General features: G+C 39.7%; 2 protein-coding genes across 4 annotated transcripts; both read right to left on the reverse strand.

The window, feature by feature from the left end:
- Positions 1-11,986: 11,986 nt before the first annotated feature.
- pigr (polymeric immunoglobulin receptor) lies at positions 11,987-18,229 on the reverse strand. 2 transcript variants are annotated; one of them, XM_075483803.1, is made up of 8 exons: positions 18,079-18,229; positions 17,129-17,473; positions 16,956-17,037; positions 16,527-16,756; positions 12,889-12,982; positions 12,723-12,811; positions 12,555-12,604; positions 11,987-12,442 (listed from the first exon to the last, which is right to left on the reverse strand). In XM_075483803.1, exons 1-8 carry the CDS (start codon positions 18,125-18,127, stop codon positions 12,326-12,328), a joined length of 1,056 nt encoding a protein of 351 aa, XP_075339918.1. In that variant the 5' UTR covers positions 18,128-18,229; the 3' UTR covers positions 11,987-12,325. The 2 variants fall into 2 exon arrangements, with proteins under 2 accessions (XP_075339918.1, XP_075339917.1); XM_075483802.1 differs by having other exon boundaries at positions 12,889-12,985; positions 18,079-18,226.
- A 2,603-nt stretch (positions 18,230-20,832) lies between these two features.
- dad1 (defender against cell death 1) lies at positions 20,833-24,344 on the reverse strand. 2 transcript variants are annotated; one of them, XM_075483807.1, is made up of 3 exons: positions 24,029-24,344; positions 22,101-22,238; positions 20,833-21,058 (listed from the first exon to the last, which is right to left on the reverse strand). In XM_075483807.1, the coding sequence occupies exons 1-2, from the start codon at positions 24,237-24,239 to the stop codon at positions 22,108-22,110; spliced, it is 342 nt and encodes a 113-aa protein (XP_075339922.1). In that variant the 5' UTR covers positions 24,240-24,344; the 3' UTR covers positions 20,833-21,058; positions 22,101-22,107. The 2 variants fall into 2 exon arrangements, with proteins under 2 accessions (XP_075339922.1, XP_075339921.1); XM_075483806.1 differs by having other exon boundaries at positions 22,062-22,238.
- Between the last annotated feature and the right edge of the window lie 220 nt (positions 24,345-24,564).

A 24,564-nucleotide genomic window follows, 5' to 3' on the forward strand; every position in this document is an offset into this window, starting at 1 on the left:
CATCGAGAAAATATTGTCTGCCAGGGCGTGTTTCCCAGCATGCTTTGCGTCACTAATTGTTTTGTTAAACTCCTGGTTGTATACTGGCTGCTACTTGATTTAAAGTTACCGAAGTGTGTTGTTTTTAATGGTCTGATCTTTTGATGTCGTTCACTTTGGTTTGTGCGTGTGAGAGTGACGACCCCTGCTCGATCATTAATAATTTATGTTTTCCCCCTTCACTAAAAGGGGTCTTGCTCAATGAAGCCATTATATATACATATACACACGTTCACTTAGAGTGCTTGCTTCATGAGCTATATTATTAAGCATTATAAACTTAATTCAAATTAAACTTAATTTGGTTCAATTACTCTTTTTCAGAGTATATGGGATAGACAGCCTGTGCATAGATGCAGTATCTATGCAGATAAAGTATTCCCAGCACTCCACTTTTTCCACAATGTCCTATTTTTGTTTTTTTATTTGTAATAAATTCGAAACTTTGTCATTGTGGGGTATTGTGGGTAGAATTTTGAGGTAAAATGATGAATTTTAATCTATTTGGGATTAAGGCTGTAACATAGGATATTGTGGAAAAAGTGGAGCACCGTGAATACTTTCTGGATGCACCGTACTGTAACTCATACCCACAGTCTGCACCAACAGAGACAAAAAAAGCGTCATACACAAACTTTTACTTTTCCCACTCACTGGTGCACAGAGTGACGACAGGAACAACTAATTGAAATGAGATAAAAGTATTAACGGAGCCAATAAGAAATATGACATTTCCACTACAAAGGCAGGAAAACTTTTCTTGATGGGTTTGCGTGCAGATTGAGATGAAGTCTAAGTTGCTTTGATTTGAAAAGCTCTCGTAACAGAAAAGAGAATGGTGGCATTTTGACGAGAGTCCTTTAATCCTTTTAAAGATGCATTAGCATTAAAATAGGAAGTTGGATGTTTTACAGAACAACAACAAACAATCCATTGCATATAAATGCTAATGTCACAGTGTCTCCTTAACTCTGGAACATCTACCCTTATACTGACATCTCTCAACTGTTAGATCTTACAATGAATTTGGAACTTATTAAAGTGGTCCACCTGCAACAGACAACTGTCTTCAACGAAAAACGCTTAAAAGAATCACCAAGTACTCCCATCAATACGACTATTTAGGTGGTTTTTTTATACAACTCATAATGGCGCCCCGTAAATCGCCACCTCTATAAGCAGCAGGAGGGATCAACAAGCATTTCCACATTGGTGTAGATGACAGTTGCATTGGGGTTGTGTGACGCACTTATGAGTCAGAGCACTCTATGTTCGGAGAAGCAGGGAGGAATTCTAATAGGGGAGCTGAACCAACAACTACTCAGAGCAAGGACAGAGGAACAGTGACTTTTTGCCATCTAAAACAACTCAAAAATTGCAGATACGTCAATTGTATTCCATTGCCATCAAATCCTGAATTCCATTCCTGCCCTGAGTAGAACTTGGTCAGTACACAACTTTACATCTATCTGACAACGTGGAATGTCCTTCAAGAAGCCTGGAGAACTATTCCTGAAGACTACTTAAAGAAATGACAAGAAAGTTTATCTAGAGGGTTCAGGCTGTGTTGGAGAATAAAGGTGCTCATGCCAAACATTGACTTTCAAGCTTGTTAGAAATCCTGTACAAACTCTGTTTATGTTCGTACATGTTTCATGTTGCACAGAAATGTCCATGTAAACACCATTTCACCACACTGCAGAGATGGGGACTCAGGTCACTGTGACTTGGTCTCAAGTCGACTCGAGTCGCTGTTTTGATGACTTGTGACTTGACTTGACAAACAGACTTGAGACTCGACTCGGACTTGGAAGATAAAGACTCGCCACTTGACTTGACTTGAGACACGATGACTTGAATGACTTGAATGACTTGAGTGTTAACCATCTAGCATAACTTCGAACTTTGTTCGTCATTTGAAGATCCATTCTGACCAGTAAGTGCTTGTCAAATTAGCTAATATTATGCTGTTATCCTAGTCGGTAGTTAGCTAACGTTAGCTTGATATGATACGCGGTGGACAGGTTGGACACATTGGCCAATGATTTTTACTGACAGTTACTTATATCTTGTCTTTTCACTTTATTAAGATCAGATTCTGCAGGGAAAATTGCAATAATAAGGTGACTTGACTTTGACTTTGACTTGAGTTGCCCAAGAAAAAATTACTTGAGACTTACTTGAGACTATGTGTGACTTTTTGTCCCATCTCTACCACACTGTACTATAAATCAAAACATGCCATCATCTATAACCTTTTGAGCCGATAGAGATTCTGATACATTTTCATAAATCACAGCATTGTTGCTGGAGCTTGTGTCAGCCCATCAACACCTAGTCAGATTTCTCTGTGGGTTTGCAAATGTGGAACACTGCTGACGATGGAAAAATGTCTCTACTGCGAGAAAATGGCTTTACTGAGAGGAGACCACAATGTGCAATCAATCTCCAGTTGCAAACAGACAAAACCAAGAAAACACAAGGGTAAGGCGCCCCCTGCAAATCCAAGGCATCGCAAATATCATGAATGCAATTAAATCCAGAGGGTTTATAAAAGCTAACGGCTCCCTTTGCAACAGTTTCAGAATGAGCACAGAAGTCTGCAACATGAAAACTGCAACAAGAATACCGCAGAGAGAACTATGTCCCACAAAACATTAGGGCCGTGCCGAGTCAGAGTTTTACACATGAGAAGTCAGAATTAAAAATGTCTCAGACTTTCACAGAGCAGCCATGAACATCATCAACTACTAAATTGCCAAACTCCCCTTAATATCCCCAAATGAGCGGGTCAAAATTGAGTTGTTGCACCAATAAATAGGTTGTAAATGGTACCACAGAAGCATGAAATGGATATTGATCCCCGTGTGTGCATCTTCGGCAGTTTTTGCAAGTACACATTCACGCTGGATGAAAAAAAATAAAATGATGCAAAAGATTTGTTTGAAATACAAAAAAGCCTTTTTAAGGAGTTTGAATGCAATGAAGGGAATACAGACGTTCCTTCGAACTTTCTACTGTAAACTGTGGGATTTACAATAGACAGTGAGTATTTCTTCTCCATTTTTTTCTGGAAAGCAGAGATAATCAACATCATATTCCAGACGGGCCTCTGTTTGCTCTCAGTGCCCGTTTTTAATCATTGCGCATTTTCTGCAGATGATGACAGCACAATGCTTCTTGACCCAGTTAGGCCACATTGTGAGGAAGCTGAGAAACGCTGGCAATGACATTTGAAATCACAATCCTCATTCTGAAAGCATCTGAACCACGACACGGCCCCATAAGTAAACGGTCAAAACAGTCGACTTTTTCCTCGTTTTTTTCCTGATAGAGCAGGAAGCAGCAACCTCAGACATCCAATTTAGTGGAACACAAAACAAAAGTTGGTTACTCAGTATTATCAGCATATTTAGAGCAATCGAGGGACCATGTGCTTTTTTTTAAATTTTTTTTTTTTTATTGACTATAATGCTGACAAATATTTATACAAATACAAAACCTCTCAATGACTCCAAAGTATTATTCATAAACATTTGCATTATTTATAGGTTTGGGTATAAATAAACAAAGATGCACTTCTGTTGTTGTGCCTCATATCTTCTTCCTGTGTAAGAGGGGGGGGGGGGGGGGGTCTGAACAGCTTTCCCTGTTATTCCAAGACTATAAAGAGCCTCTTGTGGCACAAGTTTTCAGAGCTGTGCAGATTCCTCAGTCTATTAGAAAAATTTGCTATTGTTTTACATTAATCCCTGAGAGATATCTGTTCTATTTGGCATTGAAGAAAAAAAAAGCTTTAAACAGAACTCAACAGTCTTCAGTGGATAAAGATATCAATATAGATGATATACTGTATATTTGACCAACCTGCAACCGATGGCCACTAAGATCTTGCTTGTCCAGTCTCTCATTATTGCCATTATTGGCACTGTAATGCATTTCATTGTTCATTTGGACTTACTTACAACAGGATTGATACATAGTGCACATTATTTTAAAGTAATGAGAAAGAGAAAGCACACCGTCTCTCGGGCCGAAGGTTTTATGTGTCAGCAGATACTAAAAAATAAATACATTTTTAATAATTTGTCTATTAACGGGTCTTAAAATGTAGTAAATAATTCCTCAGAGGAACTACAACACATAACAGATTGCACCATTTTAAATAGTGTTAGGGTTTCTTCTATGGCAGGACCCTAATCAGAGACTGACTCAACTGACTTGTGAATAATGTTCATTGACAAGACACTCAATGTGTTGGTCTCAGGAGGTAAAAAAAAAAAAAAAGAGGAGCTGAGATGATGTGCGGAGAGGAAGAGGACATGTAAATCACCAGGCGAAAGTTTGCATCCAAGTTTAAAATCTAAAGATTTACTGACCCGGCTGGGTCTCCCTTGTAACTGTGAGTTAGTGATCCCCCAGAGAAGCTGGCAGAGCAGAGTGGCTTGGAAAAGGCAAGTGATGGCTGACATGAAGAAAAACTGAGAAATGCTCCTAATGCATGGGATCGGGGTTGTTGACTCCAGTCTTGAAAAGAAAAGCCCTCAGTGAAAACAAATCCATGGTTGACAGAGTCCTCTTCCTTTGTTAGCACAAAAGAGCCTCACTGACCTCAAGACAAACTATACCGCATGAGAGCAGGCGAACTGGCTCTGACTGGAGAACAGACCCAGGCTTAAGAGCAAGAGGCAATCAGGCCACTCCAGGAGCCACGCCTGTGGAAGCCAGGACCAGGAGGAAAACCAAGAGAAAATCCCCCAGTGAGAATGTTATTACGGTCCATTCTTTAACTGTAGAGCCACCTTTAGCAGCAGTAATCATTTCATGTGTTCAAGTTCACCCCAATGTCAGACTTAGTAGTATTCAGAGAAGCTACAAAAAACCCAGGGGCTACATCTCAGACTATACAGGCCACAGTTAGCATGTTAAATGTTAAAGTTAATGACACAATTAGAAAAAGATGAACAAGTATGGCTTGTTTTGGAAGGGCTGCAGGAGAAAGCCTCTTCTCTCTAAAAAGAACATGGCAGCACAGCTTTGGTTTGTAAAGTTGCATCTGAACAAACCACAAGACTTCTGGAACAACGTCTTTTGGACAGAGCAGATCAAAGTGGAGATGTTTGGTCATAATGCACAGCGGCACGTTTGGAGTAAACCAAACACAGCATTTCTCTCCACAGTCGCCTCAGGCACGCTCAGGCCGGGAGATTGGACCGAAAAAGTTTTCAGTGCAATCTGTTGGTTTCCTTAGCTAGAAAATAGTTTTTGAATTGGCTCTATATGAACGAATTGGATTATTTTATGAATAATTATGATTACAATTAATTGAATTCCAATTGGCTTGAATTTGACTTATTATCTAAGTGCCTTGAGATGACATTTGTTGTATTTGGCGCTATATAAATAAAAATGAATTGAATTGAATTGAATTGAATATCTATTAGTTACTATTATTACAATTAGATCATGGGGGGTAGTTAGTGTTTCACTGATTCTTCACGTTATCCCAGTTTTTGTTCAATAAATGATGACATGGTGTAAAATATCATTGTTATTGATCCCCCTCGGATGTATTTACCTAAGTGAAAGACCTAATGAGAACCACACTATATTATTTTGATATACTAATACAGAAAACACTAGAAAGGAGAGATGGTGGACTTTATTTTTTACGTGTCTGTATGTATTTAAAAAGTTCTGCATAGGCTGAAATATCTATCTTCTTAGCCTCTGTAGATAGAGCAGTGTTGAAGCTCTTTGGCGTCCTCTGAGCTGCTGAAGAAGTCCTGAAGGCATCTCAGGAAAATCCCATACAAACCGTCACTTTGTGCTGAACATGTTGAGGTCAAAACGAGGTGTTCATCAGGGATCAATCTAAGGTTTTTGAAAATGACAAGAAAAAGTCAAATATAAACTGTGAGTAAGTAAAAATCGAGAGAAAACCCTTTAGAGAGTAGATATAAAAGATGAAGGAGCAAAACCATCCAAATCAGTTCATGGGCTTCAACTTTGGAAGTGTACAAAATAAAAAAAAACATGTTTTTTTTTCTCCCTCAGACAGAAAAAGATTCTGTCTCAAGGTGCCTTGAGACAGAGACAGCCTTGGACATTACTTTGCTTTTACATCATGAAAGGCTCCACATCGGGACCTTCGGTCGAAAAAAAAAGTTAAAAAGCTATGATGCATGCTTTCTTCACCATCGCGTTCACATAAAAAACGGCTTGTGATATAAATATTAAGTATTAAGGAGTAGAGTGGGTGAGGGGTGTTCGGGGAGCACATTCATAAAAATGATAAAAATGATGATTTAAGAATGATTCAGGAACAAACCCACGGACAAAAACCTCTTAGACTGTGATAGAAACACACATACACACGTGTTCTTAAAAATGATAAGCAGGACTTTGAAATGACGTGCCTATTTCTGTCTGTTTTACCGATTTATCTGCTACCTATCATTGACATCAGATTTATCATGCGGTAAATGCTGTAGTTACTGTGTTTGAGACGAACAGACACTGAAAGTGCTGTTGTTGTTTGTGCGATCATGCTCCCTGTGGAAGGTCGTGACAGAAGCGAATCATCACGAATGCATAATTGCATTTTGCCCCCCTCAAACTTTCTTAACGTAGTGATTGCTCTTATTTTAAAATTGAATTAAACGAAAAGGTATTTGGTTTGATGTTACTGTTATCTGCAAATTGCATTTTTTTTTAGATTTTGTTTCCTCGCTTGTGTCCTTTTAATTGCTTTATAAAGCACTGAGTTAGTACTTTGTCTGAAAAAGTACCACCTAAATAGAGTTTGACTGAAGGATTAATTGACATTGGCTGTCTGGAGCTCATCTTCTCTTCTTTTTTAAGCCATTTTCTACTCTGCTCAGGGAATGCCGAAGCATCTTGAGTCCTCCCACCTACTCTGAATAGTTTTTCACCCTTAGAGCTATTTTAAGGCTTAAGATGTTTAATGACTAAGTTTTGTCTTTACTAGGGGAACCCTTTTAATCTAAGAATTAAAAAAAAAAAGATTTAATCAGCACGAGCAACTCTTTACTGTAAGAATCTTTATGAATTGAGCCCAGATTGCAGGAGCAGGGCAAGCCTCTACTTTTCCTTTCTAGCCTCAACAATTTGGTGAATGTCTTGGTTGAAAAGAGTTTTGCATCAAGGGACCACTTGATTTTGTTTGTTTTTGATGTACCGTTACTATAGAGACACAGGAGCAATTTATTCCTATCACTCAGGGCCGTTTGCAATAGACATACCAGTGTTGCAGTTTTGAGACCTGACCAGGATTTGATCACATTCAGGGTAACGTGTTTACATATATATATGTATATATTATTAACTGAAACCTGGTTTTCTTTGTACACATGCTCTTTTAGGTGTCTATGTTTCTGAACATGTGTGTACAGCTGTGCATCATTTCTTGTCTTTTCAGCTGCTGTGATCTTTAACAGCAGAGAATGTTCAGAAACCGGGGTGAGCTGTTTACATGCAACCCTATCCTGGCTTTTACTCAAGTACAGCTTTTGCAAAACCAGGATAAGACCAAATCCCTGTGTGTAAATCCAAAAAATAAGAGGCTCGATAGGACAACATAGGATTCTAGTGGGCATGTAAATTCAGTCATTGACAAAATACTGAGATCTTTTGAGTATTTCAGAGCTCTAAACTGCATTCTTCTTAAGGCTTTTTTCAGTTTGTGGGCAGCAGCGAAGCACAAGATTTTATGTGTCTTATAGTCACAAGATTATTTCTATCCTCATTTCAACGCATTCCCAATTCCCCTGCAGCTATCATAAGCAAGTTGCACAGCACTTATTGTTATCGTGCGTGCTTGTCCAGGGGTTGGCCTTCAAACCAATAGCTGCAGAGAAAAAGCCTCATCCCTCAGCCTGGCCCTTCATGTTTCAAACTGATGTCTTATTATCTGCAGCACAAGGTGAGTACAAATGTTTTGATTGCTCATACGGGCAAACAACAAGACTCGAGGGAAAGTTTACAGAAATGCAATTTCTAAAAGATATAGACATGAGCGACGGTAGGAATCTTTTTGGAAATGAGAATAAAAAGCGTCAACAAATGTATGAATATCAAGATTTGAAGTGTTGTATTTCGTTGCATAGAGCTCTGTGGGGGGATTGCAAAGACCGTCCTCTTTTCTTCACCGTGCATGCTGTTCGGCCAGGAAATCAAAGAAACCTGTTTTGTGCATGAATAGACGCACAGAAACCAACAAAACATGATGAAAAAAGAAGAGATTTCACACAGCGTTGAACTCCATCTAGTGGCAGAAGTGATTCAGGTTGAAACGCATAAAGATTGATGACAAGTTCTTGCAACTCTGAGGAGACAAGAGGGTGAATCTGCACTAGCAGGGAGAGCTACAGAGTGTAGAATCAACTGCAGTGAGGAATGATACACACACATACGCAGGCAGAATATAACAGCATCATTCAAAGCAGGCCCAGAAAGAGCAATAAGTGAAAAAATTGTCAGACTGCGCCTAGCAGAACATAAATGATGACATATCACCAATATTCAGTCTTCTACATGGTCAAACTGGTAAAGAAAAACAAGATTAACGCTTAATATATTACCACTTATACTTCACATGATTAAAAAATGACAAATCATATTACAAGCTGCCGTGCATTTTATAATGGAGGTCGGGCGTAATTATGATCCGTAAACGTTACCATGTTCTTTTACATTGATCCATTAAATTGATTACATCACATTAAATTGATCCAAAATGTACAATACGCATAGTAATTACAGCCGTATAAGAGGGTGCACGCACAGCAGCGTTTTAATTAGAACGAAACAAAATGAAATCTAATTGAACATGAAAGTGTTCCAGATCCAATTGCAAGTCCGTTTAATCTTGTTTGTCTTAGTTTGTCTTATCAAACCTATTTTACAGGGGGGGAGCCTGGCTGAGAATCAAAACAACGCAGTCTCACTCCAGATCCTTAACATGTCTTTCATTTTCCAACACACATTTTCCAACACACATTTTAACACCCGTCGCAATGCCGTGTCCACTGACTCAAAACTCTTAAAAACCCATTTGTGGTATCAGTGGGCTACACAAGTGAAACCCAGTATTCTTCTGCTCGGCGCTGACACAAAATGAATTCAATCACTGCTTCCTCCCAAACCCATGAATACCTCTCCCAGTCAATGTACGCCACCAGCGAAATTCTATGCAAATGCAACCAATTGTGCAGACAGCGGGATACTCTTTTCAAAACAGTTAAATTTCAGGTCAGAATTTATTGAAATCACATAAGTGCACAGCAGATTGAAATATGCTGCATTTTATGAGGGTGCACATTTGCTCTAACATAGATATGTATAATTCCAACCAAGAGTTAAGTAAATGTATTCTTTTGTTCCTTTGTTGCCATCTATACACATGAGATCCCACTTTTTAAATGGAGGTATCACAGTTACAGCAAGTTTGCACTCAGTAGTTGTGGGTACTTTGGTGTAAGTGGCAGAATACAGAGGACGTCATCAGTATTGGATCAGTATAACTTAGGGCTATAACAGATTTTTTATATCGATTTTTTCTCACATGAAGGTGAACCAAACACTTAATTAAATCTTTACAGTACCTAGTTGGCTCCACATCTGTGTTGGCAGTCTCATTAGCCTTTTCATTTCATACAATTCCAGCACACTGCTCTCTATTCAGCCTGAGAATAGTTGGAGCATAAAATTTGGAGCCGATTCTTTCTGAGTTAATTGGTGAACTTTCAATTTATTCTGACCTATCTTGTTTCTTTTGTCCAAAAAACAACTATAGCCTCTGCATTATTCTCTGCAAGTTCTCCGTCTCACTTTGTTCAAGCCGGAAATTTGGATCATTAATTTTGATGTTATCAAATAGACACCACAGACAAGTATAGTAGCGACAGAAAAAGTGGAAATACAGCTCACATCCCAGTCCCGTGGGATCTGAAAGGCTTTTCACCTTCCGTTATTTCTTTCAAGCAGCAATTGTAGTTTGGAGCTGACAAATTTCTGCTACCATATACCCAATATCAAACTGTTTATGCTCATATTGCATATGAGCATCAGTCATTTGATCGAAAGGGTTCATTAATTCTTGACTACATTCTCAGCTGTTCATTTAATTAAGATAATTTGTATGACATGAGCTCCACCAAAAAGGCCAAAAGAAGAGCATCTACAATGTTTAACTGTCATCTCCCCAAGGTTTTGCTCTTTCCTTTTTAAAGCCTTATCACATTTCTGAATTAAATGAGTGAATACCAAAAGATGGCAGCTTTCAATGTGCAACCCACTTCTCATGCTCATGGCTGGCCCCCGCCTGCCGCCTCTCAGCCTACAGACTTTGCTTTGTAATGGGATCCCAACAAAGAGGGTGCAGGGGGACATACAGAAATGAAACCCACTGGTATTTATTTTTCATAATATGAAATGGAAAACGCCTTTTGGTTCGGAGGGGCCCTCTTTTAAGGCAATACCATAAGTAACAATTGGCACAATTTGCTGGTGAGACACAGTGGTGAAGATGTATGAAGCTCTCTTGATCACTCTTCTGAATTACAGTTTGCAAAAAGTCCTTAAAGGAGCCTGCAGAATTCTGGAAAGAGGTGTTATGGACAGACAAAACCAAGATTAACCTGTATCAGAGCGATGGCACGAAAAAAGTGTGGAAACGAAAAAGGACTGCCCAAGATCCAAAGCATTGCAGCTCTGTTAAACATGGTGGTGGGAGTGTTATGTCCTGGGCATGTATTCACTGATGATGTAACTGCTGATGGCAGCAGCACAATGAATTTTAAAGGAGTTATCTGCTCAGGTTTCAGAAAAATGCCTCCAAACCCAAAGATAATAATCCCCAACGTACTGTTAAGGCAACACGAAAGTTTCCCAAAATATTAGTGGTCATCCAAATTATTGAATGACCACACCAGCCCAATTGAGCATACCTTGTATGTGTATACTGAAGAAAAAACTTAAAGGGGCAAGCTCTCGGATCAAGCAGGAGTTGTAGGTGGTTGCAGTAGAGGTTTGGCAGAGCATCTCCAGAGAAGACACTCAGCTCCTGGTGATGTCATCTATCGCTGACTTCAAGCTTTCAATGCATGTAAGGGATGTGCAGCAAATTGCTAAACATGACTACTTTAATGTACCTACCATTACTCTGTTCTCTGACATAAGGGGAACTATGTACAAAATGTACATGGTTGAACTGAAATGAATGAAAATGACTTTAAATTAAAGTGTGGAATGTGCACTTTTATCACGTCTAAATTGTTTAATTTAGATTTTTACCCTGAGGAGCAGTGGGGGGCTTGTTGTCCCAGACATTATGGAAGGCACTGCACTTGAGAATGTCTTCTAAATGTTATTTAATACACCTGTGTGTGACTGGCTAGCAAGTTTACAGTAACAACAGCAAATGTTAGACTGATCTCCATTCACAAAATCTTTCAAAAGAAATTTGCAAAAAAAGAAATGTAAAACGGATAGATTTTCATTTGCGGGTCTGAAGTGAATAAAGCGGGCTGTGTTGTGTTGACGCAGGGTGTCAGTGCAGCTTATGTTCCCAGTGGTTGTAATGTACTAACCTCAGAAACTAGCCTCAAGACCACCAACTGTGGTGGACATCCACAAGGGGAAAAAGCAGAGCTCTTCTTCAGGAGTTACCTTAATCCCCAGAAAGATCTGGGATATCATATATCTGTGAAGACACTGTCCAGTAGTGAGTTTATTCTTGCTGACTCAAAGAGGAAACAGACAGCAAGTCAACACTCTTTTTTTTCTTCTTACTTTTTGAGAAACAGCCATTGCCACACTGCTATTGTCTTTATGTTCCCTCTATCAGAAGCCCCATGATATAAAGTGGTGCTCTTTCATTTCTATTGGAGAGATAATGAATTACAAACAGATTGTTTTTGTGGAGTACTTTATTGAGTCAAAAACTTGAATCAAGCAAGCAATGCTGTGTGTGCATCAATGGCTTCAGTGAATACAAAACCACAATGCACACAAAAGCGACACGTCAGACAGACCATACATAAGTAAGTAGCTCTTATCTCCCCTTCTCTTCCTGGGGAAAAACAGTCTCACAAAACTTATTCTGTATATACTTTTATGGGCTCTTCAGAATCTACCAGCTGTTTATGGAGTTTATGGTAACACTGTTACCATCATGTGTGTCAGGGAAGATGATATAAAAAGAACCCAAACAACTATCTATTGCATGCTCTGTGCAATAGATTAGCACAAAAATGACATTCAGTTACAAAGAGTTACAGGAAACGCTACACTGATCTTCGTACATGTGTACATCCTGGGAATTCTTGTTAAGGAAAACAACAGATGCATTTTGAAGGTCACTTGAATCTTTTGAATAACCCTGCAAGGGACAAAAAGTCAAATGAGTACCATGCTCACTGAAGAACATGCTCGATGAAGGTGTTTTTAAGCGGCATCTAACAGGAGCGACAGATTCTGCAGTGGGGACTTACGGTGAATTGAGCTTTCACGTCCCCAATTTCTCTAAGCAGAGGATCCTTCTCTGGAAACGGATAGAGGGCATATTCAAGCCACGAGTAGTAATTATCAAAGGTTGTCTTCTGCATTTCACATGATTAGTAGTGTGGTAAAGCATCTTTCAAAACGACAAGTGTCCTTACTGTGCTGTTTCCACAACTTTTTTGCCAAGAGGACCATGGCCACAAGGAACAAGAGCGACGAACACACCACCACAGACGCGAGCATGAGGCTGGAACACAGACAGGGAGCAGTCTGAAGGCAGCCCACATTCATTTAAACTGAACAGATGAAATACCTCAAACTTACCCGTGACTATTCCACAACTCCTTAGTGATGGGTTTTGGTGGAAGCAAGTGTGCAAGAGTCTGATTTGATGTTGGTGGGGATGTCACAGATACTGCTGCTGTAAATGAGGCATTAAAGATTGAGCTGACAATACACAGTACAATATACAGAGTTCATACCATCAATATTATTGATAGGTGAGATGTAATAATCGATACCCCGCATAGTTGCAGACCCGGGAGCCCCCTGCTATGCAAACTAAATGCATATTGATGTACAAAGCTGCTTCTTGTCATTTCTGCAGCCGCAAAATGACAGCTTCTATTGGCCTTGCAATTACAGAATGGTGCTTCCTTTGTACACCTACAATGCCCAATTTTAACACTTTTCAGTGACATTTAGAAGTTTTAAGTGGCAAGTTGGTTTAGAAGAACTAAAATGTACATTTCAAGGCTGCACAGTTTTTTTTTCAATCAGACGATTAGGGAGACTGCATGAATAACAATATTGGTCAGCTCGTTGAAATGACTCACCAGTTCAGTCGGCCCATCAATCCACGCCATTTTCACAACTACGAGAAAAGGTGGCAACAAAATGTTGTGCAGATAAGTAGAGCTTCTATCACCCTTCGGTAACCTCTGACTTTTTGTATTACTTTTGTAAAATTTTCATTTTGTACAGTTTACATGGAATGTAAAATTTGAGACGTGTTAAACTGTGATATTGAAATAGTGGACATCAAACCTGTTAAAAGTCAAATATACAGTATTTTAAACCTTAACTCAGTAGCAAACAACAACGTGCTAAGTAAAGATCATAGACTGTGCACATGATGGACAGCACCATCTGCTGTTCGTAGCAGAGAGGTCTTAAATTACCAAAGTGTTTAATGACATATGTCTGAATACAGACGGTGGAAAAATGTCAGTCTTAGTTTTACTAGATCTCAGTGCTGCATTTGATACAGCTGACCACACTTTATTACTCAAACGACTGGAGAACTGGGCAGGTCTTTCCGGAACTGTACTAAACTGGTTCAAAACATACAGGAACTACTTTGTGTCAATAGGTAACTTTACGTCTGAGCAGACAACAATCACATGTGGAGTTCCCCAAGGTTCCATCCTGGGACCTCTTCTATGTAACATCGACATGTTCCCACTGGCACAGATTATAAAAAAACAACAAAATAAACTACCATAGCTATGCAGATGACACACAGATATACATTATAATGTCACCAGGAGACCGAGGCCCTGTACAGGCTCTTAGTAAATGCATTGAGGAGATTAATGACTGGATGTGCCACAACTTTCTCCAGCTGAACAAATACAAAACTGAGGTAAACGTCTTTTGAGCCAAAGAGAAACGATTACAGGTCCCCATAGAGCTTCAATCTATACACCTAAAAACTACCAACCAGGCCAGAAATCTCGGTGTAGTGATGGACTCAGACCTAAATTTGGAAAATAAACACATTAAGGCAATAACAAAGTCAGCCTACTATCACCTTAAGAATATATCAAGGTTAAAAGATCTGATGTCTCAGCAGGACCTGGAAAAACTAGTCCATGCATTCATCTTTAGTAGGCTTGATTACTGTAACAGCATCTTTACAGGTCTACCTAAAAAGTCAGTTAGACAACTGCAGCTCATTCAGAACTCTGCTGCTCGAGTCCTCACTAAGACCAAAAAAGTGGACCACATCAGTCCAGCTCTGAGGTCTTTACACTGGCTGCCTGTCCATCAGAGGATAGACTTTAAAGTTCTGATGCTGGTCTATAAAGCTCTGAATGGTCTAACACTAAAATACATCAGTGACCTCCTGACCCAGTATGAACCTTCCAGACCCCTCAGATTCATGTGGATCCGGTCTTCTATCAGTTCCCAGAGTCAGAACCAGACATGAGAAGCTGCATTCAGCTTCTATGTTCAACATGTCTGGAAAAAACTCCCAGAAAGCCTCAGATCAGCTGAAACACTCAGTGTATTTAAGTCCAGGTTGAAGACACACCTATTTTCAGCTGCATTTGAATAAAGCTCCAAATCTGAAGCTTGAATTTCAAAACATATTCATATTTTAACCACTGGTTTTATCTGATTTTATCTATAGTTCTTATTTCTTTGTTTTTGTTTAAAATTTAAATCGTGCTTTTTATTTCTACTGTTTTAATGTTCTTTGAATCGTCTTATTGTTGAATTGTGCTATACAAATAAAATTGCCTTGCCTTGCCTTGCCTTGCCTTGCCTTGCCTTGCCTTGCCTTGCCTTGCCTTGCCTTGCATTTAAGTATCATTATATAGAGATTCCTGTCATTTTTGTGAAAATAAAACATGAAATATTAAACATTGTTGGTGTGTGTGGGTATAGTCTTTTACCAAAAGTCTTCTGTACATCCAGGGACTGATAGAATTGTGGGAACTTTTTTTTTTTTTCTTAAATTAGATTAATTAATTAATCTATTTTGAGGGTCAAACCCTGGTTTTACATTTTGGTTTAGAACTACCTTAAGGTTAGAGTTAAGGTAAAGGTTTGGCATTCATTCTGGGTTTGGTGATGAGCTTGGAATGCACTAGTTCAATGTATTATGTCAAATGATGTCATGTAACTATTATCTTTTCTTCCTTTGGGATACACAATCTTTACGTTGTTGAACTGTGTTCGATGTTTATGATAGAGTGCTTTGTCATGCTTATTGTCCAACATTATCAGCAGAAAAATAACAAAATCATTTTCCTAAGGGACGTTATTAAAAACGTCCATGATAACTCTGACTAACACAGTGCAGTTTGGGGACCAATATATTATCTCACTGATAGACAAAATGTCAAGTGTAAACATGGTCATTTAGGATAAGAGATATATTTCACTTTCTTATATGATGTCTTTCTGATAAAAGTGTAAAATAATGTGACAAGGAGGATATGGAAGTAAAAATATCTAAATTACAGCTCATTTGCACATTTTCTTTCATTGTGTTGTTACAGTCTAATTACTGTTGCTGTCTAGGTCCACATTTTACGGTTATTATAATGTTTGATGTTTTATAATGATTTTTTTTTATAGTTATAGAACTTATTTGTCGATCCTGAAAAATCCCATAGTTAAGCTGCTGTAGGCCTGCTGGGGGGCCTCTTATGTCACACCTTTCCTCACTTTGCTCTCTTTTTCCCCTGTTTAATCTCTCAAATGACATTATGTACATTTGGCATTATTGCTGTCATTAACTTGTGTTTCCCTGTCTGAATGGTGTTACAGTGTTTGTTGTCCCCTCTTTTCTGTCTTCTCAAACCCCAGCTGGTCGAGGCGGATGGCCGCCCTTCCTGAGTCTGGTTCTACCAGAGGTTTCTTCCTGTTAAAAGGGAGTTTTTTCTCTCCACAGTCGCCTCATGCACGATCCTCAGGACAGGAGATTGGACTGAAGAGAAGTTTCAGTGCAATCTGTTGGTTTCCTTAGCTAGGTAATTGTTTTTGAATTGGCTCTGTATGTCTGAATTTGACTAATTTTGAATTAAATTGATTGGATTTGATTGGATTGTGATTACAACGAATTGAACTCCAGTTGGCTTGAATTGGACTGTATCATTGAAGTGCCTTGAGATGACATTTGTTGTAATTTGGCGCTATATAAATAAAACTGAACTGAATTGTCAACCTACTGGCAGTAGTTGGTCGCGGCGTGACCAGCACATGAACAGATATCTTCTGCTGCCCCGCAGAGCACCAGTACCAGGCAGTATCTTTCATCTGCAGCTTCCTAAAGGTTACAGTGAAAGCCCCAGATCTGTCATCTCTGATGGCCACTGAGGCGTCCTCGTAGCTCCCGTCAGAACCTGTCGACAGGCAGGATCTCCAGTCTCCACTCCGACACCACTTCTTCTCACTTTCTCTGTTGGCAGGGAGACACAGGGGAGTGTGTGAATGCTGACCATCTGCCGTTGTGTAACTTCAAATAAAAGATTTCCAGCAAATACAGGTAACTCTGTCCTCTGAAGTTTGCCAATCAAGGCTGTTTGAACAGCTGGTGTGACTGTACAATAGGAAACAAGCACAATAATGAAATCATGATCAAAAGGGAATTCAAATACCTGTATCTTTCACTGTAGAGGCATTCGACTGTGACACTGCTTCCCTCCTCTCCACTCAGTCTGCTGTTCACAGCCGACATACCTGCAGAAGTCATCCCAAAAAGGCAAAGTAAATCCCTTTTACCTGCATTTCAAAATGGGATTATCTGCTAAAAATACCTTTTGTTACTCACCATGAACGACTTTAATGTTTGTGAAGGCGGTATCGTCAGCATTCCACAACCCACCTATCTCTATGCCACATACGTACCACGCCGAATCGCTCTCTTTCAGGTTGTTCATGGTCACGGTGAACACCATCTGGATTGGGTCGTCAAAGATGCTCACTTTCTCCTCGGCCGGATTGATTATGTGGTGGTCGTCGGTCCGAGCTAAGCTGGTGCAGAACTCCTTTGTCCTCCCTTGACACCAGTATTTCACATAGCTGGCGTACTGAGGGTCGTAGTGACAAGGGATTCGGAGGGATTGACCCTCGAGGACCGTAAACTCTTCCTCTGTGGTTACTTTACAGAGGAAGCCTGGTAGAAAGAGGAGGTGATGAATATTGAGCACTAGTTTGAATTCTGAAGTCACCGCAGTCTGAATGGAAGAGCTATTTTCTTAGGACATTTTGTTATCTACTTTGAGGAATCAGGCAAGTGGCCTTGACCGCATTTATCATTTCAGTTTTATTTGTTACACAACACAGTTCCTTTTTTAAACTTCCCTTTCAGCGCTTCCTATTCCAAAATTGGATTATCCTTCTATAACACACAGGATTTCAAAGACCTGACAGAATAAACATTAAACACACTGTTGCCAGGGGGCAAAAAGAATGAAAGCTTGGAAGGTTTAATGAAAAAAAAAAACCCAACAACAACACGAAATCCCTCTCTGGCTCCTGCAGAAAACAACAGCTTTAACAACCTTTCAAGTCTGTCTTCGCCAAATGATTAATACGGCAAAATAATGGAATAGTAAAGTGAAGTGAGGCATAAAGAGCATCTTACATTATAGCGACAGAACTTGCCAAAAGCACTACAATAACGTGAAGAGGCGGCAGCAAAGACATTAATCATCTGTTTTTTTTTTCATGAATTATCTGCAGCTGCAAATGCTTTTTGGAAAATCTCAGTAGTCCTACCTGGGATCCATGGTAACAGGCTGAGGGTGAGTACAAGCAGCTGGTACATATTTCAACTTCAGGTTTGAGGTTTATCAAGTTGGCTTCTCTGCCCAGCGCAAACACAGACCTTAAGTTCCGCAATTCCCCTCGGTCACGTGATCATAAGTTAGGTCCAGATGTTCCAGATGTTAACCATGTAAATGCCAGCGAGATGAGGAAGAGGAATAGGCGGAAAATGAAATATAATACGCGTCACCCTGAACACTTTCCCACTTTATGAGTCACATTAAGACAACTTGTTTTTTTTATCATACGATGTTCTGAAATGTTATGTTTGAATGTGCAAATGAGGTATTACGTAGCCAAAAATGTGCAAATTTGTACACGTTTTCCAAGAAAAACAAGTCAGAACAATGGATAAAGCCAGGTTCAGTGTTCATGTTGCATGTGTTATTAACATGTTCATGTTTTTTTCAGAGAAGATTTTGGAAATCTATATTCGACACTTCACAAATGAGAATTCCCCCTCTGTAAAAAAAAATATATATATTCCGAATATTGATGGGAATGGGATTGTAAAGTTTGGTGTGTGTAAGTGCTGCCAGAGAGAAGAGTTTGAGACGCTCCCCTTTTGGAAGGAATCTCTCAAATTCTGGGATATGTGAGAAATGAAGACCTCAGAGTAGCGGTTCTCGAACTGGATTGGACCCCCTGAAGGAACATGCTGTGGAGGAACTGCAGGAATTACCAGGGGAGCAATCAGTACTGACCCCAGTTGAATGAAAATGACTTATGGCAGGAAAAATAAGTAAACAATAGCTGGGTTTGACATCAAGAACAAAAAAAAAGGATAAAGCTGTTCCTCGTTTGTTGTTTTTGCCACAAAGCCTTTCACTGTCATCCATTTTCTGGATATCCTGAAATGGAGTGTTTGTCACGAAAGTTTTCCATCCCTGCCGCTTGCGTTCACATTCATACCTTAATGCTCTTAAATTCATCTCAGCTTTCTGAAAGACTGCTTCAAATTTGTCTTTGTTACATAACCACCGCCATTTCTTTTTTCATTTTTCTTGAACTTCGCCTTGGTCCGTCAGAGCATGTTGATTAAAATGTCTGGTTCCAATGGTTTCTCTGCCATGGGTAGTGTTAAGCAAGCCTGCTCCTGTGTGGCTCATGCAAAATGGTACAACAATGCCTCCTAATGTCTGTTTTTGTTATTGTAATTGTAATATTCATTCATTACTTTGTGGTTTGTGGGAATACCAGCTCTTTGCTTAAAATTCAAATTACATGCAGATCGTGTCTTTATGTTTTCTGCTTCTCATCTTCTCATGTGCTGCACATAAATGTATGCATAATCTAATCAAATCTAATGGTAATATTTTGATCTATAACAACATTTTGCCGCGGGGCCTTCTGCCGATTACTTTTGCTTTTACACTTCAAAATCACTGATATGCATACTATTAATTTAGCTTAAAGCTGAATTTAGAAGAAAGTATTTGATTCACAACTTTCTGTCAGACAATAGAAACAAGCCCCGTCTTAGCAGCAGTTGTAAGCACTAGACTCCACCGATGATACAGTCGCTGTGGTTACCGGAGGGTCAGGAAGACTGCAGCTAAAACTAAAGCAGAAACAGTACTTTTAACAAGCAAAGGTACCACATTCAAATATCTCTAATTATACTGACATCCAACAAAACAGTATTAGAAGTACATCATACAGTTAATGTGCTATGACAGTATGTGGCAGCTGGTTAAGATGGGCCTAAACTTAAAATACAGCCATTTCTGCTTGGATGTTAGTTTAATCAGTTGCAAAGTGTCATATTTGATAAGCGTTACGTTTTGTGTGGTAATGACTAATTTATAAACCACCAGGTAGTCAATCCACGAGACATCATCAAACATGCGATACTTCACTCACTTGTATAATACAGCTCAGACTTAGAGATTTCCTACTTTTTTTTTTTTTTTCCAATCTATGCCTCAGCACTTTCAATTTGACAAAAAATGATCGTGGCCAAGTCTCGGCTGGGAGTTTGACACCATTATTGAGGGAACCAGGTGGGAGATGTAGCCCTTTTGATACATAGCACCCAGACTGCAACGGTTTAAAAGCCAAGTGGACACTTGGCTGCAGTCCACTTTCTGTTGAATGATGGCAAAGATCCCCACTGGAGCCGGCTGCAGGGAACATGTCTTGAATATCTTGGAGACTTTCAACATCTATCTGGTTATTTTTAACCGCCAAATGTTTGTGAGGAGAGCTGCACTTTTTCAGAGCCGTGCTCAACTACACAAAGGTACACAGAGAAATAAAACCGAGGCATTTAACAGTCATACACATCTGCTGCTGTACTTAAACTTGCTGTAATGGAGCCCTTTTTTTTTTTTTTTTTTTAAACCCATCTGGACATTAGATTTCCCCACTGGACTCACCTTAAAAAACAAATTTCTCTTTGCAACAACCAGCAACAAAACGAAACAAAACTCCACCACACCCAATTAAAGCGTTGCTGCATGTGTGTACAGTATATAAAGCTGTTAAATAACTATCCAACAGATGTGTTTTCACTCCATATAAAGCATGTCCAACTAAATGTATGAGATTTCTTTCGATTCACATCCTGTCTTTGAATATTTGGGATCTGCACACGTCACATTACATGTAATAGTCCAAAGACGATGATTAAGTCACTTCTTCTGCCTGAATCTTAAGACAACTTCATGAAGAAACAGATTTTAACTCAAGAACTTTCACAAAGGCCACAATTACAACTGTTTTTATTTCTTCGTCAGTGCAGAGACGGAATGCTTTACGAATGGTAACGTAAAAAATAAAAAGCCTTTTTTCTTTTTTTTCCTCAGTAAGAAAATTGTACTGCATCAAACGTAAGACGACGCATCTCATTCAGTGGTGGAAGTTTGCTGTCCAAAAACTGTGGCAGCATCATGTCTTGAAGGGGAGTTTTCGTAGCTTCTCTCTGCGTGATCTGGAAGGGGAACAAGGAAGCAGCAGTGTCTGAGTTACTGATGTTGGACATCGAAGCAACAGAGCTGTGAGACTATATGCAGGCAACTCAAAATTTTCAATGGTGACGTGTTCTTACAAAACAAAAGCAACATGTGGCATCATGCCGACCATCTTAAGCCCTATTCGGACGGGACTAGTTTAATGGGGGGACCTGGGGTAAAGTAATAATAACCGGGAAATCTAGTCCCGTCCGAACGCGCCATGTCAGTAAAGATAGCGGAGTATGTCGGTAAACTTTGCCGAGAATTCTACCTCCTGTGAAACGGTCCGGAGTATCTACCATAGGTAATACTAATCCCGTGCGAATGCGACCTTCGGTAATAAGAACGGAATATGTCGTCACATCCTTTTAAAGAGAGAAACAATTAGGTGTCTGTTTGCAAACATGGAGGTTCTGGATGAAGCAATGCTTGCAAGCACGCATGGTCGGCGCCATGTCTGTTTACAGATGGGGTTTACGGAAGTGAAATGAAGACGTGCAAAGCATCCAGGATGTGACGGTTGTGCGTAACCAACAACTCCTCCCATGTTAGATGAATATTACAGGGATTTCTTGTCCCGTCCGAATAGGGCTTAAGAAAGGCAGTTTGTTTCTATTTGGAAGAAAAAGTGATGATCTGGCAACGATGGTAAAAATGACTGAACGCCCAAAGAACGAGGGTGTAACTACTGTACATCTATTTATTTTCCATCAAAGCCTCCATATCCACACACACATCACAGATTTAAGCTGCATCCTTGTTAAGTTTGTCGTCTTCAGAGATGTTGGTAGCGTTTCTGGAAACAATAAGCAGCATGAAACTGACAACTGTAGAGTAAACCATGTAGACCAACACGTGAGAGGTGGCTACTGATGGCGTTTGAAAGCTGAGGACCAAATCATCAGTTACATGACCTTGTTGCCGTGGCAAAGTACAAATAGAAACTCGTAAAGCGAGACAGAGCACGTGTCAAATATACACCTTCTGGAAAACGAGGGGAACAATGAGAGTTCGACGCACATCTGTTTCAGCCGATGAAGTTCATCACCACAAGATCGAGGACAGTGTGAGCGAACAGGAAGTCGGCGAAGGCTCTCTCTGGGGAAATGGACAAGAAATCTCCTTTGTTCTGAGGGTTGATCTGGATGCGAAGACACACTGGAAGAAAACAAAAAGACAGAAGGTTCACTATAGCTTTTTCCTCAGCACATAAAGACATCAACTGAACATTATTTTCAAGATCATTTGAGAAGTTTGGACATTAGTTTTGCACATCAACCATCACAAATATGATGGATTATGATTTTCTTTAATTCACATTACTGCTTGTATAATGTTAGTACAGTTTCCATGTGAGCATAAAGTGCTCTCCTGCAAACATTTTCATTTTACCGTACTTTGTGCCAGCTAAATAACTATATTCTCAGCTGTCTGTCCAGTGAGGTGCTCCTCCTGCAGATGCGCTCAAACTCTAAAATCTTGGGACAGCAGCTGGCGACGATAATCCTTGTTCAGCAGCTTGACTCATAGTTGCACAGGAACCACCTCCGCCAGCTGCAGGTTCTGGCTGGACAGTCTGTCCAGGCCGCACCGATTCTCCCAGAGAGCAAAACAAGGACTGCCGTGGCCAGCTGCACCTCCCATTGAGTTGCAGTCTGTCGCCAAATTTAGTTTAGTTTGGTACAAATACATCATTGCAGGGAACACGCTGATATATGAGTTATTGCTTCCTCAAAAATATTTTAAAAAGTGAGAAAAATATTACTTTACAGATTTACACAAATGCTAACTTTGTGTCTTGGGCGTCCCACCCATGACAGTGAGTACTGAACTGAAGCTATCACGCTGTTGCTCTGACTAAGGGGAGAAAATGATACTGGCACGTGATTAGGGATGTGTGGTAAATCAAACATCAGAAAAAAAATCTGTATGATGCATCTCTCGATAACAATCTCAGTTTTAAATGTAATAAAGTTAAAATGATATATTTGACATGCAAGTTTAAAGAAGCTTTGTTATATTGCCCATGTCTGGGAGGTTAAGGAAAAATCCAACATTATCATGTAAAACAGCTACATTGCACAGCATTATGGTGTGTGTGTGTGTGTTGGTGATCCTGTAAATCAATAATACTGATCATCTATATAATACAAGTATGACATGCATACTTGAAATATACTGATCAATTTTTAATTGTACAGGACCGATCAAACCTGACTTGCATCAACAGCTTTGACTTGATCCAGCATTTTTGTTTTCTTTAGGTTCTGGTGATGCAATGACTAGATCATGCCAAAAGACTACATTCCACTCTGTTTACTGTCCGTGTCAGAGTTAACAGATAATCTGCCGGGGTCACAAAGACCTTTGAGAGACGAGGTTGTCATCCTCATCCACTGCGGGAACTCTAATTGAAATAAATGCTAATGTGTTAGCAGTTGGCAGGTTGTTCGCTGAACTAATGCACAATAAAACATGCAATCGTTAGAATTTTACCATGCTGTTTTTGGTTTTTTGTTTGCTGTAACTCTGTTCAGAAAAGTTAAATCCATTATACAAGTTGTAGTTTTTTTTTTTTACAGTGATATTACACCGAATTGCACAATACAGTTCCAAGTGCATGATACTCGGGTGTCTTTCACATTAGCCTTGATCAAAACTGCACTGCATTTGTATAAAACTATGAGAGTAGCAGCAAGACTAAATTGGTAACTGTTCACTCATTTTGAACATTGTAAAATAATTAACTATCTGTATAAAGAAAACAGCTCTATTTATTTTAATTTTTTTACATATTTGCAACTCACGTCATCGTTTGTTTTAGCTTGGCTAGCTAGCCTGCGTCTGCACGCACGTTCAAAGACCCCAAATCCTTTTACTGACAGAATGCCGTTAAAAACTGAAGGATAGTGTAATTCGTGGCATGTAAAAATTAACTGAGTCATTACCTGCGAGAATGAAAGAGCCCACGCATGAGATGAAGCCCGACAGAAAGCTATTGAATGGGAAGGTGCCGACGAGGAGACAGTACAGGAACTGCAGCGCTCCTGTTAACAAGATGTACAGCAAATATGCGTCCACCACCTTCAGCCTGTTGGGCGTTGTTGAGGTGTACTCCTCCAGAAACCGGGAAATAACAGACAGGACCGAGTTCGACATGATTTTTCTTGATTGTGTTACAAATCAGGGAAACAACGAGCTCTGCACTGGTCCTTTTCCTTAGTCGAATGAGTGACGTGTCCTCATTAACCGGAAGCGAACTTGGTGTTGCACCGAAAATGTTCCGAGTAGTTCCGAATGACGACATAGGAGACCTTGGGCATCTCCCACTCTGCTCACACTGTACATCACAGACGGGCAAACGAGAGACAGAGGGATAACTCTGGCCATATTTCAAGGTACACTCGTGTCAGTTTTATCCTCAAGTATTTGGTATATGAAAGACGCCAGTTCATGAAGCACAGTTTTTATGAATGTGCCAATT

Source organism: Odontesthes bonariensis, chromosome 14 (assembly GCF_027942865.1).
Source record: "Odontesthes bonariensis isolate fOdoBon6 chromosome 14, fOdoBon6.hap1, whole genome shotgun sequence".
Lineage (NCBI taxonomy): Eukaryota > Metazoa > Chordata > Actinopteri > Atheriniformes > Atherinopsidae > Odontesthes > Odontesthes bonariensis.

What these genes read in the sequence shown, in the direction of transcription:
- dad1 (XM_075483807.1), bottom strand. Translation starts at nt 24,239, where the DNA reads ATGTCGAACTCGGTCCTGTCTGTTATTTCCCGGTTTCTGGAGGAGTAC. An exon ending in GGGCTCTTTCATTCTCGCAG is followed by an intron (nt 22,239 to 24,028) that starts GTAATGACTCAG and finishes GTTTTCTTCCAG; the next exon opens with TGTGTCTTCGCATCCAGATC.
- pigr (XM_075483802.1), bottom strand. Translation starts at nt 18,127, where the DNA reads ATGTACCAGCTGCTTGTACTCACCCTCAGCCTGTTACCATGGATCCCA. An exon ending in CCTGTTACCATGGATCCCAG is followed by an intron (nt 17,474 to 18,078) that starts GTAGGACTACTG and finishes TCTTTCTACCAG; the next exon opens with GCTTCCTCTGTAAAGTAACC. An exon ending in ACGTGAAAGCTCAATTCACC is followed by an intron (nt 12,443 to 12,554) that starts GTAAGTCCCCAC and finishes TGTCCCTTGCAG; the next exon opens with GGTTATTCAAAAGATTCAAG.